A 17,997-nucleotide genomic window follows, 5' to 3' on the forward strand; every position below is an offset into this window, starting at 1 on the left:
GACTATACAGTCTTATTTGAAATACATGCCAAATAAAAGTAGCACAGACCTTGATACCATACCTACAACCTCTAGATTATTCACAGGGTTTTAAGTAGATATATTACAAATCCTGAAAAAGTCACGAATAATTTAATATTGTGTTTGGTGTAAAAGTAGATTTTTCACACTGTTTGTAACCACTATTTTGAACCAGTGAGCATTTCTTATAAGGAGACAGTGGTTTCATATTTTCACTAATAATATACCTACAATCAGACTGGGCTACAATAATCTTTTTTCAATTGCATATTAGAACCTGCAAACTATGAAACAATTGTGATGATGAGAAAAAATCAGGCAGATTAGTTGTGATCGTCATCTGAAGGACAGAAACATAGTATACCTCTATTGGCCACATATTTATTATGTAACTTCCATGGAGCATGGAAAATACAATGAGGTTCTTCCTTAAGAGGGTTTTGTGTGGGAAAATTTGTTGTCTATATATTTTAATTAATTGATTGATTCATTTGCTTTATTTTACTTCGTCTTTTGTGCCAATTTCGGCTAATTTGCGAAGATGGGGATGAGTTATGATGAAATTGATGAATGAACACTCACAAATACCCATGCCCAGGCGAGGATTCGAACCCGGGACCCTTGGCATCGCAGCACGATGTGCTGACCACTTCGCCACGGGTGCCAGCCCATATATTTTAAGTAAAGCAAGGTTTCAGTGAGTACCCTAATTTATGCATTACATTTTCATATAAAATGACTAAATACTATCAATTTTATAATTACACAAGAAAGTTTCTTTAGTTGTCCAACACAGACTAAAAATAGCAATCCATGATACTGACATACCAACCTTCTGTAATACAGCAGTGAAACATAAAACAAGTACATAAACATCAATTCCACAAGGTGGTAGAGTAATCACTTGTCAAAATGTAGTCTGAATATGATCGCATCCATGTATTTTTTTTTCATTGTTTGATCCAAGGAGGAAGATGGAAGCTTGTACTAAGCAGCTGTTATAACTGCTATTCAAAAAAATGTTACAAGTGAAGTATATTATTAGGTATATACATATGTGCTGCATCACACCACATTACATATCCTTTTGATATCAAGTGTATAATGAATAGGCTTCAGATAGTTATGCATTTTACATATAGCATATGAAAATGCATATTTTCAGGGTCTTCAGGATATATTGCATATTTTACCGATTTTTTCTTACAAATGTATATTCTTCTGTTTCTGTCTGAAAATTTGCAGTTTCCTTTCCTTTGGAGCAATTCAGAAACATGATTCAGTATGTATTCGTGAAGAATTCTGGCTACAGGCTCCTAAAGGACAATTGCTCTATTCATGAAGGAAAACAAAATGTGGACGGTATTCCAAGTGAACTGCTCGTTTCCAATTTGTTGAAATTACAACATGCACCTGTTGTTTCTTGTGATGTGGAGAGAGTGTTTTCATAGTATAAAAGTATTCTCGTGGATAACAGGCATAGGTTTACTTTTGAGCATCTGAAACAATATGTAGTTATTAAGTGCAATAGTAACCTTCCATGCTGAGTAGAATGGCATACAGCTGATGAAATTCCACCTTCTGCTAATCGTGACGTTCAGTGAAGGCAGAAACGGTTAGTGGACTTATGATAAAGATACATATGCAAAATATGGTCAATTGTCAATAAGGTAAGCCAAACCATACTTTTTTTTTACTTATGTAAACAGTGGAATTAGTAAATAGTTACAATCTACGGCTACATTTCCAGCATTTTTCCATGCATATTTAAAGTTTTTTTAGTGCATAACTATCCGAAGACTAACAATGAATCACACATCCAAAAAAACAGACATCTTTACCCCAATGATTATCAATGCATATGTTACATGGATTACATAGGTATGAAAGTTAAAATGTTTTGGAAAGTAATAACCTCTTCTGACATTTTGTTAATTTCTGTAGCTGTTGTCAGTAAGCAGGCACGGCACCAGGGTGCAGAATGAAATGTAGGGGGTGCGATATTGAAAATAAAGAAAAATGAAACATGCATGCAGAGCATTCCACGAAAAGTGGTCCTACTTCATGTTAAAAAAAATGGAAATAATTATTGTTTTTAATTTCCATAACGTTTAGATGTTTGTGAATGCATATGAATTGCACATTTCACCAATAAAAGTTATTAGCACCTGTAGCCTATATGCTTCACAGACAAATGAAGTCAAAATTTGGTACATTTTTAAATCGTCACACACTTTTGTTAATGCTTTTCATGCATTCAGCCTATGCCATCATACTCGTTTTTTTCATTTCTTAGCAGACACCATCAAGTACCTCATAATTCCATTAAATCAGCTCATTGTGACTATTTTAATCCAATCTCATGTCTAGTATGTTAAATTTTGCGTCTAAAATGTCACACATGTAATGCTGGAATTCCCCATGCATGTTTTAGCTGCTAAATGAAGTACTAATCAACTTTTAGTAGGCATCTACGATACTGAGGAATACTAACAACTTGTTTCCAATTTGCTTCATTGTAGCACAAGGACATTATTTGGAAATTTGAAAGGAACAACTTGTTCAAGGGAGGCTAATGACATGCATGGACAACCGGAGGATTTTTCCAAGGTGGACTCATTTCTGTACCTAATATTCGGTGCACAATGTGATAGCATGACATTATATGACACTGCAATTGTTAGTGATTTCAGTTGAACATAGATATTGCAAAGGGGGTGCGGAAGAAAATTAAGGGATTCACAAACACTCATTTGCACTCCCCTGGCACTGCCGCTGTCAGTAAGAAGGAAGTAGGCAGGCAGAGGTTACAAAATTTTCCCAAAGCATTATTTAAGCTCGTTTCCATTGTACAGAACCAATGTAATTTATCAAAGACATGTACTGATTTCTTGGCGAGGATACATAGTGATGTAGAAGGAGTATTTGAAAAAGTCAGCATGGCAGCTAGAACATGAGGGGCTAATATTGGATGTTACCATTAAAGTTTATGGATTACAGTCCCAGCCTATAATTGAGTGTTGTTCAAGTTCACCTAATCAACACTCATCCTCATTGTGAAGGTTAGCTCAAAGTGGCAGAAAAGTGACACTAACTAAAAAAAAATACACACACACATCAAATTAGAGAAGCATTGAGAGAAAGATTGATATACATATTTATATATATATATATATATATATATATATATATATATATATATATCGTATTGACTTATTAAAAAATAAAATACTTTGAACGATAAAGCTTAACAAATCATTTTTCAGTGACAGCAATATAACTACTGATGGAAAAACAAGTGCAAAATTAAAACTCAACCATAAGCTAATAATATAAATAATGCATAGGTGAAGGAAAAGTTACATGTATACCCACTAGCTGAGCTTACAATAATTGTAAAGGGAATTACAGTGATTCAGATACCCTCACAAATGTCATCATTGGAGATTTCTGGATTCATTGTTAAAATTGCACAAAGAAGTTTTAATATTAACATAAGTCATCTGGAAAGATATTTATTGAAAGTTAGAAATCACAGTAAAATTACACATTTTTTTATTCAATCACAGTAATTTTTAATATATACACTCGAACAAAATTGTTGGATCCATACCACACTTACACTGGCTACAAATACATTTTGTTTAACATTAATTGTGAGTACATTAAGTTAGAAGTTTTCATTTTGTGAAAGAATAGTATTTTTGGAGAGAAATAAAAATTTAAATTGATTGCTTCATGAACACAAAAACATAACTCTCGTGTTATAAACTGTTATACTTTTGCAAAAGAAATTGAAAGAAAAATCATTTCTAAGGAGCTACAAACAAATATTTACCATATTCACAGAGTTAGAAATTATTATCTACATTTAAAAACATAAAAAAATATATTCAAAAACGGGCATATCAGATTTTACCACTTGGCTGGTATTACATTATGTATGCTTTGAGATAATCTTTCTTATCCAATTCAATGCATAACCATGGGATGTCTGATTATACTATAATAAGAGATAATTACATAGTTAGGATATAATAATATTAAAAGATATCTTAAAAATCACCACAATAATTAAAACTAGCTCAAAAGTTAAAGCATAGCACACTCTATGGATTGTAACCTATTGTTAGTGCCCAGTGCCATGTGAGATTGCATTGCGACGATTGCTTTCCACATTTACTTTAAGATTTCTGGGCCTTTTCTTTTTCCTCATAGATCCAGATCCACACGGGCGACCACAGGGCACTCTCCTGCATCCCTTTGTAATGCCAGATCTTCTCCTTCCTATGGATGTTGGCTGAACTTTGATTTTTCCCCCTTTCCTGAAGTTGGTGGATAAGCATTTGTTGATGTTTATTATTGCTGTTTCCAGCTGACTAGCAGATTTTATTTTCTCCAGGTGTCTTGACAGTTTTTCAACAGAAGTTGATGAAACACCAGTTATCAGTTGTCCCAGGCGATTCATTTCATACTTCAGCTTTTCCTGCTCTTCACTACATAATGAATGCTCTAAGTTGGTAGTGCATTTAGATGTAGGTGCAGCAACGCAAGCAATTTGCATTTCATTCATTGCTATAGAGCTACAAGAAGGCATATGTGTGTCTGTAGAGCTACAAGAAGGTACATGTGTGTCAGCACACTCTTGTAAACCCAGAAAAAACTCTTCAGTCGGACAATCCTCACCTAAAGCAAGCAAGTCCAGTTTGTGTCTCTCGGAACACGTAATTGGTGGAGCATTGGGAAAGGGTACATTGAAACATTTGTAGACAGCTGCTTGATGCTTGCAGAATGCACCTGTCTTCCCACTAGGACAAGTACACATCCCAACAAGTGTGTTTTCAATGTACTTTTAAGAATCATTTTTCTGACTAGGAACTGAATATTCAAATTCCTCTATCCCTTCAATATCTTCTTTCTTGTAATTCAGCATTCTAGAACACAGCCTCTCATATTTATGATATGCAGCTTGTCTTCTGTTGTATGCGTGATCCAAAATTCGTAGAACAAAGTATTCTTCCCAGACGGAAATACAAAATTCCAATAGAGCAACAGCATTGAATGCCTTTGTTCTACAAAGAATAACGTCCTTTAGAATTCTTATGCTGGCCTCAGAAAAATTGTTGGTATTGTGGTTTCTTGTTATCAGACCCAGTCTGCAGAAAAGAACCCATTCTTCTCTCCGTTCATAAAAAGTTTCGAACCTGCTGATGAAGTTGGGATACTTTTGTAAATTCCTAATTTCAGATACAGCTTCTTCCAGTTGGGAAAGTGTTTCAGAGTACATGACCTGTTGGGGAAAAAATATTTTTTAGCATATTTTGTACATGCATGTCAGTACATAAACCACTAATACACTAGAGTGAATATTTATAACAATATAAAGTTTCATTAAAAAGTAGACCAAAAATTAACATCTCCTCTACAGTTACATGCAGGTTTCTTCAAAATGTATGGGGCAAATATGACAACTTGGAGGCATTGAGAAAGTTTAACTGTTCACAACAGAAAATGGTTACCCACATTACTTTCATTTTAGTTTTGCTGTGTAAGATACTACATTTTTATATAGTACATAATCCTCTATATTTGAATTACATTTTTATATAAGGGGTCCTGTTCACTTCTGGTTAATTGCCAATATTTTTACACCACCTGTATACTATTGTATATTACGTCAAGTTCTTGACTTAGAACTGATTTTCAATTAAAGAAAAATTTACAGCCAAAGCTATTCTACTAAAATCTCAAATCCGAATGGAATAAATCTTACCACCCTCCTCTTTTAAGATTTTTTTAAACTTTTAAACATTTTGTTTTCTTATGAGGGAGGGACAACAACCACTCATCACTGTTAAATGATGTATATGATGAGACAATGCTGGGCACATTGAGTACTGAACTGAGTCTTTCTATGCTTTTGGTTTGAGTATCAACCAGGTCATATCTGTTACACTGTGTTTTCTTTCATCTAATCATAATTCACCATAATCATAATAATTAATTTAAACAGTTAGCAAAGCCACATTACACAACTAATAACACATGAAACAAGGTGTTGGGATGACACGTGAAACAATGAGCAAATCTCAGGATCGATGCCCTGTGAAGACACATGTATGATAATCCCACTTTAAACAGTAGGTTCATTCCCAATTAGTCTATCTTGCATGAAGTGGACTTAACATATTGTCATGCATTCTTTGGTACACTACTGCCTTATGATACAGTTTGCTCAAAGAAGAATGGGGGATGAAAATCTACCTGGTTTCAAGGATTTTTTTATCTTCTTGGGGTGGATCTCTGAAATCCACACAGATAATTGGAACCCTGCATATAAGTGTTTTATCTAACACAATTATAACAAGAATATCAACACAGCATACTTTTTGAAACATATGCATTAACTCCTGCCGGTCTTCAGAGAGAATTGCACTTTGTTTTGAAGTCATCCACCTCCATTCAGCCTGGGCTACGTGGAAATGGCACAAGAACTGTCTGCTTTCAGGCCAGGTTATCCTAAGTGCTTTTTTTTCTGCATGCGAATCATCTGTCATGAATGCATCTGGAGCCTGTAATTCAAGAAAATATACTTTAAAAACATGTACATTCTGAATTCATGTGGGAAAAAGAATTACTTGATGTATTAATTCTGTCAATTTTGTGAAGTCTCTAACATGTTACTCCCTATTTTACTTGAAAATGTTACTTTCTTTTTCAGGTTATCTGTGGCTAAAGTAAATGATAATTAATCTACCAGTTTGCATGTCATATGAAACACTTGGTATTTTCCTTACTTGCCTAATATAACTACAGAAAAACGTACACATACATAAAAAAAAAGTTCATTTACACTTACATCTTTCCCACAAAAGCACAATGGGAAGTGCTTCTTAAGAAGACCAAATGCTGTCTCGTAACTTGTTCCACTTTGGCCATTGTGAATAAAAACTGCAATAGGAACTGCACCAGCCTTTGTTGCAGTTAGCATCACAGTCACTGTTGACTGGGCTGTATCACAGCTGGAACTTGAGTCCAAAAATATCAGTTCCCTTGCTGCTTGCAGAGACTGAGCCCTTTTCATTATAGGTGATATGAGAAGGATTGCCCATGGTTCTTTTTCTTCAATGGCAACAAAGTTACCTAAATGACAGGAATTGTACATTTTCTGTTAAAAAAATATCCTAAATAGATGGAAGAACTACTTTAATGACCTTTTAAATGTCCATGTAGGAGATAAATCAGAAGTAAATGAAGTACACACAGCAGAACCTTTAGTTCCAGAACCTAACTTGACTGAAGTTAAAGATGCTATTAAAAGGCTAAAGAATAACAAAGCACCTGGCATTGATTTAATACCAGCTGAGTTAAATAAATATGGTGGAAATTCATTAATATGTCAAATTCATAAATTAATTTGTTTAATATGGAATAAAGAAGAAATCCCTTAACAGTGGAAAGAATCCATAATTGTTCCTGTGTTTAAAAAAGGTGATAAAATGAACTGCAATAATTACCGTGGAATTTCTCTACTCTCAACAACATACAAAATATTGTCTAACATTCTTTTAACAAGACTAACACCATATGCTAATGAAATTATAGGTGATTATCAATGTGGATTTAAACGTAACAGATCAACTACAGATCAAATTTTTCACATCAGACAGACACTTGAAAAAAAAGTGGGAATATAATCAAAATGTCCATCAGATATTCACTGATTTAAAAAAAGCATATGATTCGGTCAAAAGAGATAAACTATATAATATATTAGTCGAGTTTGGAATACCTAAGAAGCTTGTTAGTATGATAAAAGTATGCACCAGTGAAACAGAAAGTAAAATTCGTGTGGGTATTAATATGTCTGACAAATTTACAATTCATGATGGGTTAAAACAAGGAGATGCATTATCTCCATTGCTCTTTAATTTTGCCTTAGAATATGCTGTTAGGAAGGTAAAAGAAACTAAAGAAGGACTAAAATTAAATGGTGTGACTCAGTTGTTAGCATATGCAGATGATGTAGACTTACTGGGGGATGATGTGAATACAATTAAGAATAATGCTAAAATATTTTTCAAAACTGCTAAAGAGATAGGTTTGGAAGTTAACAAAGAGAAAACTAAATATATGCTTACAGGCCGAAACCAAGTGTTAGGTAATAATCAAAATCTAATTATTGATAACAACTCGTTTGAACCAGTTTCCAAATTCAAATACTTAGGAGTAATATTAACAAATGAAAATTATATTAAAGAGGAAATAAAAAGTAGGCTTAATTCAGGAAATGCATGTTACTTCTCTCTTCATAAACTTTTGTCTTCTCGTTTAATATCTAAGAAACTAAAAGTTAAAATATACAAAACAGTAATTCTGCCTGTAGTATTATATGGATGTGAAACTTGGTCCCTTACATTGAAAGAGGAACATAAATTGAGAGTATTTGAAAATAAGATCCTTAGGAAAATATTTGGACCTAAAAGGGATGAGGAGACAGGTGAATGGAGAAGGTTACATAATTTAGAACTACATAATTTGTATTCATGTCCAGATATTATTAGAATAATTAAATCAAGAAGACTTAGGTGGGCAGGCCATGTGGCACGAATGGGAGAGGAAAGAGGAGTTTACAGAATTCTTGTTGGGAAACCTGATGGTAAGAGACCTGTAGGAAGGCCAAGACGAAGATGGAGGGACAACGTTGAGATGGACCTAAGGGAAATCGGTAGGGATGGAAAAGAGTATATAGATCTTGCTCAAGATAGGGAAACATGGAAGGCCTGTGTTGCTGCAGCCATGAACCTTCGGGTTTAAGAAGGCTAGAGAGTTAGTTAGTTAGTTAGCTGTTAAAAAAACATAATGAACAGGTGAAATAACCAAAGTAATCAGTGGAATGCTGATGGTAAAAATAAATTACATGCTACCATGAATATAGTGCTCATTTTATTAATTCCTCCTGTCTTGATAATGGGGAAATTTGATTCAATTTTCAACATTTGCTTTTTCCAATTACCACCAAAGTTTACTTCAGTTTAGTAATCAACTCCTGGAAATTCTATGACAACAAGATATTTCTGACAAAACTATGCATGTAGAAAATCACTACACTTACACCATTTCATTATTTTGTACAAATTAAGTGTAGTTTTTAATTTCAAAGATGTGTTATTTGTACTTTTTCCTGAAAATATATCTTTACACTTACCGCTTGATTCGTATGTGTTAAATTTCTCCTTAATCTTTTGTAGTGGTTGAGACCCTATGCCAAAGTTTTTTTTCCTCCATTTGTCATGGAGATATTGCACTTGTCTGGAAGTTGGATTTATGGACGCATTAGCTATTGCTTCATATGGATTGTCTGCTAGAAGCAACTTGTTCTCGTGGAAGCGAATTGCTTCTGACACACCCAATCCTTCATTGAAGTACTGCTCAAATAGAAGTTTTGTCTGAAATGTAAGAATATATATGTACCCATTACAAGCACACAAGAATGAACTAATCCTGAGCCTACCACAAATTAATGGAAACTCAAAGTATCATGTAATGTTAATATCACAATTGAACCAATATATATAGAGTACTCATTCCTTAGAGTGCATAAAGTAGGCCTCTGTGAAATCATTTAGGAAGTTGGAAGTTGGTTGGGATGGGTTGTGTATATAGGATATGTGGATAAATACTGGTACTGACACTTATAGTTTGCATTCATTCACACATGTTCAACACAACCTTTCTAAGGAACTAACTGGTAACATGCCACCTTCAAAGAAAAACTAAATCACTTACCTCTTCACTTACTCTCAAGTATCTCATAGCATCACTTGAAGATGTAATATGGTTATGTGCTGTATTAATCTTCACTACAGCACATAGCGGTACATTCAGCTTCAGAAAGGGATCATTTTTTCTGGTGTTCTTATTATTCTTTTTAATTAGAATATCTATCGATGCCTCACATCCTGTTCCGCGTTTTGTTTCATTACACTTGTTTTTTGAGCTGTGCTGACAGACCCATTTCTTGTGCATTATAACCCTGTAAATTGATATTAAAAACCATTATTAAAGTTTGACACTATTCAAGTATTTGTTTTCTTAATAGTCATTCGACAATTCTATACCTAATAATGAACAATTTATTTCGATGCATTGAGACACACTATGAGTGTGCACTTTGTGTTCAAAACTGTCATGGATATGTGTGCCATATAGAATGTATATTAATTTACATGGGTAGAACTCGTTAAATAAACGATGAAACAAACACGTATCGTATTATCTAATTAACAGAAAACATAACAGAAAATTCATGAGTTTAGGAGCTTTAGTAATTACTTTCAGTAATACTGTGTGGATACGACATTACGCACGGAATTTTTATTCCACTGCAATTATTTTATTTCATCTTTATTTAATGTAAAAAAATTGGAAACTAAACAGTAAAACAATGTAGAAAAATAATATGAAGTATTTTAAAAGGTGACTATTAACACTTACTTGGTAGGATTCTGCAGAGCAAAACTCTGGATCCAAGTTGTTGCCGAAACATCTCCAAACGTCTTCACAAACTCCACCGCTGCATCTTCACATGTTATCGATGCTCTAAGAATGCAACAGTTACTTGAGGAATTGTCTACGTCTAATTTAAAGAGAAATGTTCTCTCAATTTCGCTAGATAATTATTTATTATCATCGTAGCCCAAAGATGAATTTTGCGTAAGCGGCTAAATATACACCTTACAGGAACACTGGACAGTGAAACGTGAGCACTTCCGGTGCGAACAGCCAATAAGGAAGCGCTATATGCCGCTGGTTCTGCAGCACTATGGGGTTTGTAAATACGCGTCCCGCGGAGGGGAGGGGTGGTGAAGGGAGGAAGGTTCTCTTCCTAGTCCTCTGATATGTGATAGGTGTCTCTGTATCGCATCGGGCCAGGAAACTACTTTCATGCCAACCTCCAGGCCACTCTTAACGTGATTTAATGAGCTCTTTGCTAGCAATCTCCTGGAGTAGTTGGTTAGATGACTGCATTTCCGCTTTTTTACTGTTTTCGTCAAGATCGAAACATCGTAGGTTCAAATCCCACCCTTTCCTTATTATTTTTTCCTTTTTATTTACAAAGTACGAAGTGTTCTAATAACGTAATATAATATTATATGATATTACTGTAAATATTTATGCGATGCATGCTCAGTGGCGGCGATTGGGTTTCAAAACTGATGGGGCAAGGTGGGAGGGAGGGGGAGGGCAAGGACAGTTCCTTTCCCTTGGTAGATAATGTTTAGCATAGTGCTGGGTCATCTGCCCCTCCACACTCCATAATCGTCGCCACTGTGCATGCCTCAAGTAATGCTTCTACTAATGTTTTTAATCTTTCAGTGATTGGCAGGATTTTAGGAAATACTTTCCCTTTCATTCAGCTGTTATAAGTAAACACATATTGAGAACTTACATGTCAACTTTCTTCATCCGGAAATGCTGAACATAAATCGCATAAATATCAACGGAAATGTCCAAGAAACGTAGATAAGCATTCTCGTCCAAAGCCGTTTACTTCCCAAAAAAGATTTTGCAAAGAAGTAGGTTTGAACCCATGACCTTCCATTCCATAAGCAAACGATCCCCCTACACCACACGGTTCACGTTATTTTATGCACTCGGTTCGGATCCCACTTTAAACTGTATGTCCAGTCCCGATTAGCCTTACTATGCATAAAGTTGACTTAAAACACCAAATCAACCAATTCATCTCCTTTCAGAGTTGGCCCTCTATGATACTGTAGTCGGCCAGCATCCGAAAATACAGTTCTGCTTCGCGTATACCAGAGTGTAATTGCATTTAATATTGTGACTAATTTTACTTTAAAACTACAGATTAAAGCGATAATAGTGTCCAGAAAAAGAACCTCAAAGTAGATCTTCACACAAAGTATTTTAATCCATTGCCAAACATTTCAGTTAAGAATAATATTATGCTTTTCCATTGACCGTATTTTCGATTCATGGTGAATTTGCTAAAAGGACCATGTCAAGACATCTAAATATGTAAGTTTTACTAGTAAATGCATTTAAAATGCACGAAACATCAGGGGAGGAGAAAAATAAATCTAAAAAATAAGTAAAAATGCAACAAAAACTGTTAAAAATACTGACAAATAAACCAAAAGCCAAAAAAGGCCGAAAAATGAAAAAAATGTAAAATAGAAAGTGTTTTCTGGCTCTAACTGAAGGGAAACGGACATGATATCAGGTTTAGCATTCTTTTTAATGGTCATAAAAAGAGTAGATTTTTCATCAACTTCCGGACCCTAATTAGTAATTATGACCATTGAAAAAGTTGGAGGTAGCTTACTTAAATTTTTTCTTGCTGAGGGATCGTATAGTCCCATATCTCCACTTCATAATAAAGAAAAACATCAAGTTCATATTTCGAAAATGACTTGGAGTTTTCCTCCACGAAAATATGTTTTTCATGGTTTGAAGTTCGTTAGTATTATCTTTCAAGGTTTCCATTGTTTTAATTTCACACAAATTTTATATTTCATACGTTCCTCTCTCTTTTCATACAGTCTTTGGAAAAGAGCTGAAGTTTCTTGTCAAACGGGGTCTGGTTCAAATGACTCCTTTTCGCTCTCCTGTTCCTACTTTAAACAAACAACAAAATACTTCGTAACTAAACGATTGCGTGTTCAAAACACGGAATTTTTACACAATTTACAAAATATGAAAAAACGCCAATAGACATGTTCATCATTTTTCCCTTTCAGCGTTTCTCGATTTTATCTGAATTTGTTTCCTCATGAAAATTGCCATGAGGAAATTATTGATATGACATTATGTGTGAATTGGTTTCTTCAAACTGGTAGCAAATTTTAACATGAGCTACCTGGAGAAGAGGTAGCGTGCTTGATTCTTACGAGGGAGGTCGTAAGTTCGATTCTCCACCTAGGTAGGATTTTTTTCAGGAGTATATCGTTGGGTGTAAAGTTGATCCACCGTGCTAAGAAGTTAACATTGGTCTCTGTATTTCACGAGAGGAAAGGAAATAGTAAGAGAAAGTTATTTCGATGATAGGAGGAAGTCACATGCCACGTGGATTGCGCAGAATCAAGTTACGTAGACCTAAGTCTGTAATGGTGGTTTCGAATATTGCAAAGTTAGTGCGGAAAGTTTGTTATATCTGATACTCGTACTTTCTGTTCAAAGAAGACAAACATTTGAGATACAAAGCAGTGAGGAATTAACGATCATTATGAGGTTTTGAATTTTTTGTTTGTCACCTTACTATATAAATACTTACTAGTAGTTTCTTATCGAATCGGCCTTCGTTGCAATAACAATTTACTTACATTAATTAGCGATTTACTATTAGTTTTAGACGCATGGTAAGATGGTGGTGAGGGGTTTGAAAACAGTCATTACGAAGGAACGGACATAAAATGACCAATCTTAGCAATTTGAACTCATTAAACGCTCTCCTTCGTTACAGTACTGCACTACATCACTACTTAACATAACTGTATATCTTTTTTTCAGCATATCGAAATCAAATACTCAATATTTTAGGTGTCAGTGAAGAACAAACACATTTTTGCATCCTGAATACATATATGTGATTTGTGAATTAATCATGATGTGTGTGTTAACACAACATATGAACAATAACTAAAAAGAAAAGTTTTAACTTTAAATACTGGAAATCTCCAACTTCTAAGGGGAAATATTCGCAGAAGGGAATATCGGATTCATTTTTTAAATATTCTAATATCAACGGTATCTGTTCAGGAAATAAAAAAAATAAAAAAGAAAGAGGAGAGGGTGGGATTTGAACCCACGACCTTTCACGCTTGATAAAAAATAAGGACATCAGCGCCTAACCAACTGCTCTACGTTAAATTACTGACGTTATACCCTTAAAAACATGTTGACGTTTATGAAGACTCCCACCTTCCTGTGTTTCAAGCACATTTTCTCGACAAGTCGTGTAAAATATATGTTTTTGAGAACTGTTCGATATTATGCAAGGTATTTTCAATAAAATGTCGCATAAACTCCTCACAAATTTGCTTCTTTCTGCACAAACTTCATGGCAATTTCCTCCAGGTGGAGAAAAACTCTATTCAGTGTTTCAAACCCCACAAATTTCAAGTCGAGCAAGCAGAATCGTAAATATCATACAAGGTTCTTTTTCCAATTTATTATATCTGTTTGATTGTGTATTCTAATAGCGGTTTATAGTTTCTAAGTTCATGCAAAGTGTTAAATTGAAAACCTATCACCGCAGCGTTTTTCGTCTAGTGGAAGGACCTACTCAAAGTTGGCTACTCTCAGCTGGAGCTGAAGTGCAATGTTGCTAAGTTTACGATTTCGGGACTTAGAATTATTTCGGGGCGGTCAAATAAGATGTTGCGAAGTGTACGTATTTTCTTATATTACGTTGCTCCATATTGCATATTATGTGTAAAACATATGTTGTACATGGAAATTATACGTGTCATATGTACAAAAAGAATAATGTTCGTCACGCATATTCTGTCTTTCAAAAATACAGTTTTTTGTGCTTGTTTTCCATTATTAGCTAATATTTCAAATCATTTGTTCAAACACAAATGCTTTAGCACAGACTTCTACCCCCTTTTTCATGATTTACGATGATGATAACGTCTTTTAATGCTACTATTATTACTACCACTACCACCACTATATTAATATTATTGTTATTCGCACGTTTGTCCTCGTACTTGACCCGCCTCTCCAGATAAAAATTTGTTGTTTCGCCTCTGCTCACAAAGAACACTCATGCCCAGGCTCGTACCTGGAACACCTGGCTTCGTAGTGTGTTATATAACCAACCCACCACGTAGGTCGGCTAGTGATAGATTAGGACAGCTTACTGGCTCAAATTATTATCAAACACAATGAAAATGTGATCGTGTTTCATATTTATTATTTCTGTTAGAAAGCGATAAAATTTGTAGTTTGATATGGGTTACACTAAGCATCATATGGAGTGTAAACATCAATTTCAAATCTTATGAATCATTTATCTATGCAAACGCATCAAATATGATAAGCAACATAGGTGTGTGTTATGATATCAATTTTATAAAGGAAAAGTTAAGTTTTGACCCTTACTGCTTGCGTGATATCGTTTCCATAGCATGTTATACATTGCTCTCAGAATTTTAAAGGGCAGTAAAAATTAATAACGTTTGCAACTGCGAAGCTATCAATGGGATTGCATACATTAAGGACAGAAGATGCCATATTTCGATTGCATGTAATATCGAAAGTAGAATTAGACAAATAAATAGTGACTGAAAAGAGTTGCTTGCCTTGATGTCCTGTACACACTGTGAAAGTTGTCTGTGTTATCAGGCGGCACCCTATGAATATAGGTTCAAGAAAATGACAAGTAGAAAAAAGCTGCAGTGAAATAAATACGATTGATTGATTGTTCAAATTGTTGTTTTAAGTCCACTTTATGCACAGTAAGGCTAATCGGGACTGGACCTACAGTTTCAAAGTGAGATCAGAACCACTATGTACTTCCACTGGGTATCGAACCTGAGACCCCTTGATTACAAGGCAACGACGTTACCACTGCGCCATCGGCGAGGCCCTAAATACGATCGAAAATTTCTCAAATTATAATCTATTTACATTGTGTCTGTTGTAGACGTTGTCTGTTAAAGTACCTCAGGCACAACCTAATTTTTTTACAAATTATTATGTCAACTCTTCTGCTAAGGAGTGGATTCTCCTAATTATATTCATTCTGTTTTAAGCCATTCTGTGACTGGCAGAAATCAGTTTCAGCATTAAAAAACCATGATATTTGGGGTTTGCACGCTTCTGCTCAAAAAGTGGTGGCGATAAGCGGCCCAGAGACCTCGTGCCGCGGAAATGGGGTAAGGCGAAGGAGGCCTCTTATAATGTTCGGTTTCGTACCATAGTCATTAAGGAAGGTATTTTTCATAATGTAAAGAGGATACAACATTTCCCTCTATAAAACTTGATATGAAATATTAATGATGACACTGTAATCCAAGAAGTCATTGATCAATCAAGGGATTCCTATTTGTTTGTCGGGTGTCAAACACATGTATTACAACAACACACTATTTTGTAAAATGGTTAACGTAACCAGTAGGCAAACATTGTCTGTAGTGATGCAAGAGTCTTTCCTTTGAAGCAAATAGAATACGTGGTGGAGTAAGGGACTCATGTTTTAATGTTTTAGCAAGTAGGCCTACAAAAAATGAATTACAAATTTTTACACAATTCATCAAAGTCTAGATAATAATATGTAACCATTATTATTTAATTAATTCGATTTTTCTTGCATAACACAACACAATGGTGTTCTTGGATTCTCGTTAGATTCCTTTGTTCGAAAAAATCTTGCATACTGGAAACTCGAGGGGAACATTATGAAGCATGATTTATAAATGACTTCCTTAATCAGTTCTGCAGAGAAGCACAAAGCTGTTGGTACATATTAATCGTCTATTAACATTATTGACCTGTAAATATAAAGTAGATACAGTCCCGATTAGCCTATTTATGTTAAACTTTATCTTTGTATTCTTTTTTAGCCCGAAAGCTTATTATCGAAATATTGTTATTTGATGTTGCTCGAACTTTTATTGTTCGTTGGAGTTTCAAGATATCATCCCTTTCCTGTTTGATTTGATTTGAATTTAAAATTTTGGGAGCGTCAGCACTTAGGCTACTTTGCTCCCATCACATTATACGGGGGCCAGCCCCATACCATTACAAATAACAACTCTAACGTTGCATAACTAAAACATTTAAAATGTTCTGACTTCTGTTAAAAGCTGAGGCTGTAAAGGGGCACTCAGCACACATAAGGACAAAAGAACAGGACAATACAAACAAAATGATACTGGCCATGGGGCCAGTCGCCAGAGCCTCGTTAGTCTTCAGTCCAGGGTGCACTAATGTGGAAGTGAGGTTGACATTTGGGTGTACTACGTGGAAGGTCACTCCTTACACCCCCTTTCCTGTTACTTATTACTTTTTGAGGAGGGGGAAGTGCCTCTATTTTCCTTGCTATATCTGTCAATGTAACACAATATATTAAAAATTTGCCCCCTCTAGGATCGACTTCGCCCCCACCCCCTACTAAGAATTCCTGGCTACGGGCCTGCCCGTGTGTTTGGTGAATCTCGTTCTTTCACAAGACGCACGGAATGCGACTTTTGGGACAGCATAATGAACCTCACTTATGGGACAGCCAGTTACCATAACTCGTTTAACGCGTTAAACTCGTGCGACTTTCGGAACGGGCCCAATGACTTTTCTCACATTTGAGCCTTCTTGTTTGGTTGTTTTGAAAGCTTAGTTCTTAATAATCAAGGCTACAGAAGTCACACATACAGATCACTTGTATGCAAAATTCTATCAGAAATATACATTAACAGACTTTACCACTCCATGTGGTAGCAAAACTAGGTCAATGTTTCTAGTTTAGATCATGAAATAATCATACAATTCACAATGCCTCTACTCCATTTACAAGACAAAGTTCAAGTAATTCTACACTTGGAAAATCTTACCAAAATATATTACGTTCGCTACTGCTCCGATATTGTTATTACTAGAATTAAACAACATAAAATATTGAGTAACAATTACATCGTGTAACAATTCATCAGTTTGCAAAAGTCTAATCATATTGTATGAATACCTATGAACCGATTCATATTCAATGATATACTGCAAGAATAAAACAACAATGTAATAAATTGTTACTTAGCAACAAGGGAAGTTAATATAAAAGTCTTTCTCTTAACGTTAGACGTGTATCCTTGCGCTCGAGGTTAGTACATGAAACTAGGTATTAAAATAAGATCGTTATAACTGTAGTAGTTGTTATGACTAAACTATAGCATGGTGACTGTTCGCAATAGATTTTGTTTATTAATTTAAAGTTTCGGAGCATTACATTTA

At 34.9% G+C, this 17,997-nt stretch overlaps 1 protein-coding gene across 1 annotated transcript; it reads right to left on the minus strand.

The window, feature by feature from the left end:
* Positions 1–4,873: 4,873 nt before the first annotated feature.
* On the minus strand, positions 4,874–9,837 carry LOC145981387 (uncharacterized). Its single transcript, XM_083114626.1, has 5 exons — positions 9,811–9,837; positions 9,230–9,470; positions 6,881–7,164; positions 6,408–6,593; positions 4,874–5,311 (listed from the first exon to the last, which is right to left on the minus strand). The coding sequence occupies exons 1-5, from the start codon at positions 9,835–9,837 to the stop codon at positions 4,874–4,876; spliced, it is 1,176 nt and encodes a 391-aa protein (XP_082970752.1).
* Between the last annotated feature and the right edge of the window lie 8,160 nt (positions 9,838–17,997).

The sequence above is a fragment of the Lepisma saccharinum genome, chromosome 29 (genome assembly GCF_977018435.1).
Source record: "Lepisma saccharinum chromosome 29, izLepSacc3.1, whole genome shotgun sequence".
Taxonomy (NCBI): domain Eukaryota; kingdom Metazoa; phylum Arthropoda; class Insecta; order Zygentoma; family Lepismatidae; genus Lepisma; species Lepisma saccharinum.

What these genes read in the sequence shown, in the direction of transcription:
- LOC145981387 (XM_083114626.1), bottom strand. Translation starts at nt 9,837, where the DNA reads ATGAGATACTTGAGAGTAAGTGAAGAG. An exon ending in ACTTGAGAGTAAGTGAAGAG is followed by an intron (nt 9,471 to 9,810) that starts GTAAGTGATTTA and finishes CTTACATTTCAG; the next exon opens with ACAAAACTTCTATTTGAGCA. An exon ending in TAACACATACGAATCAAGCG is followed by an intron (nt 7,165 to 9,229) that starts GTAAGTGTAAAG and finishes CCTGTCATTTAG; the next exon opens with GTAACTTTGTTGCCATTGAA.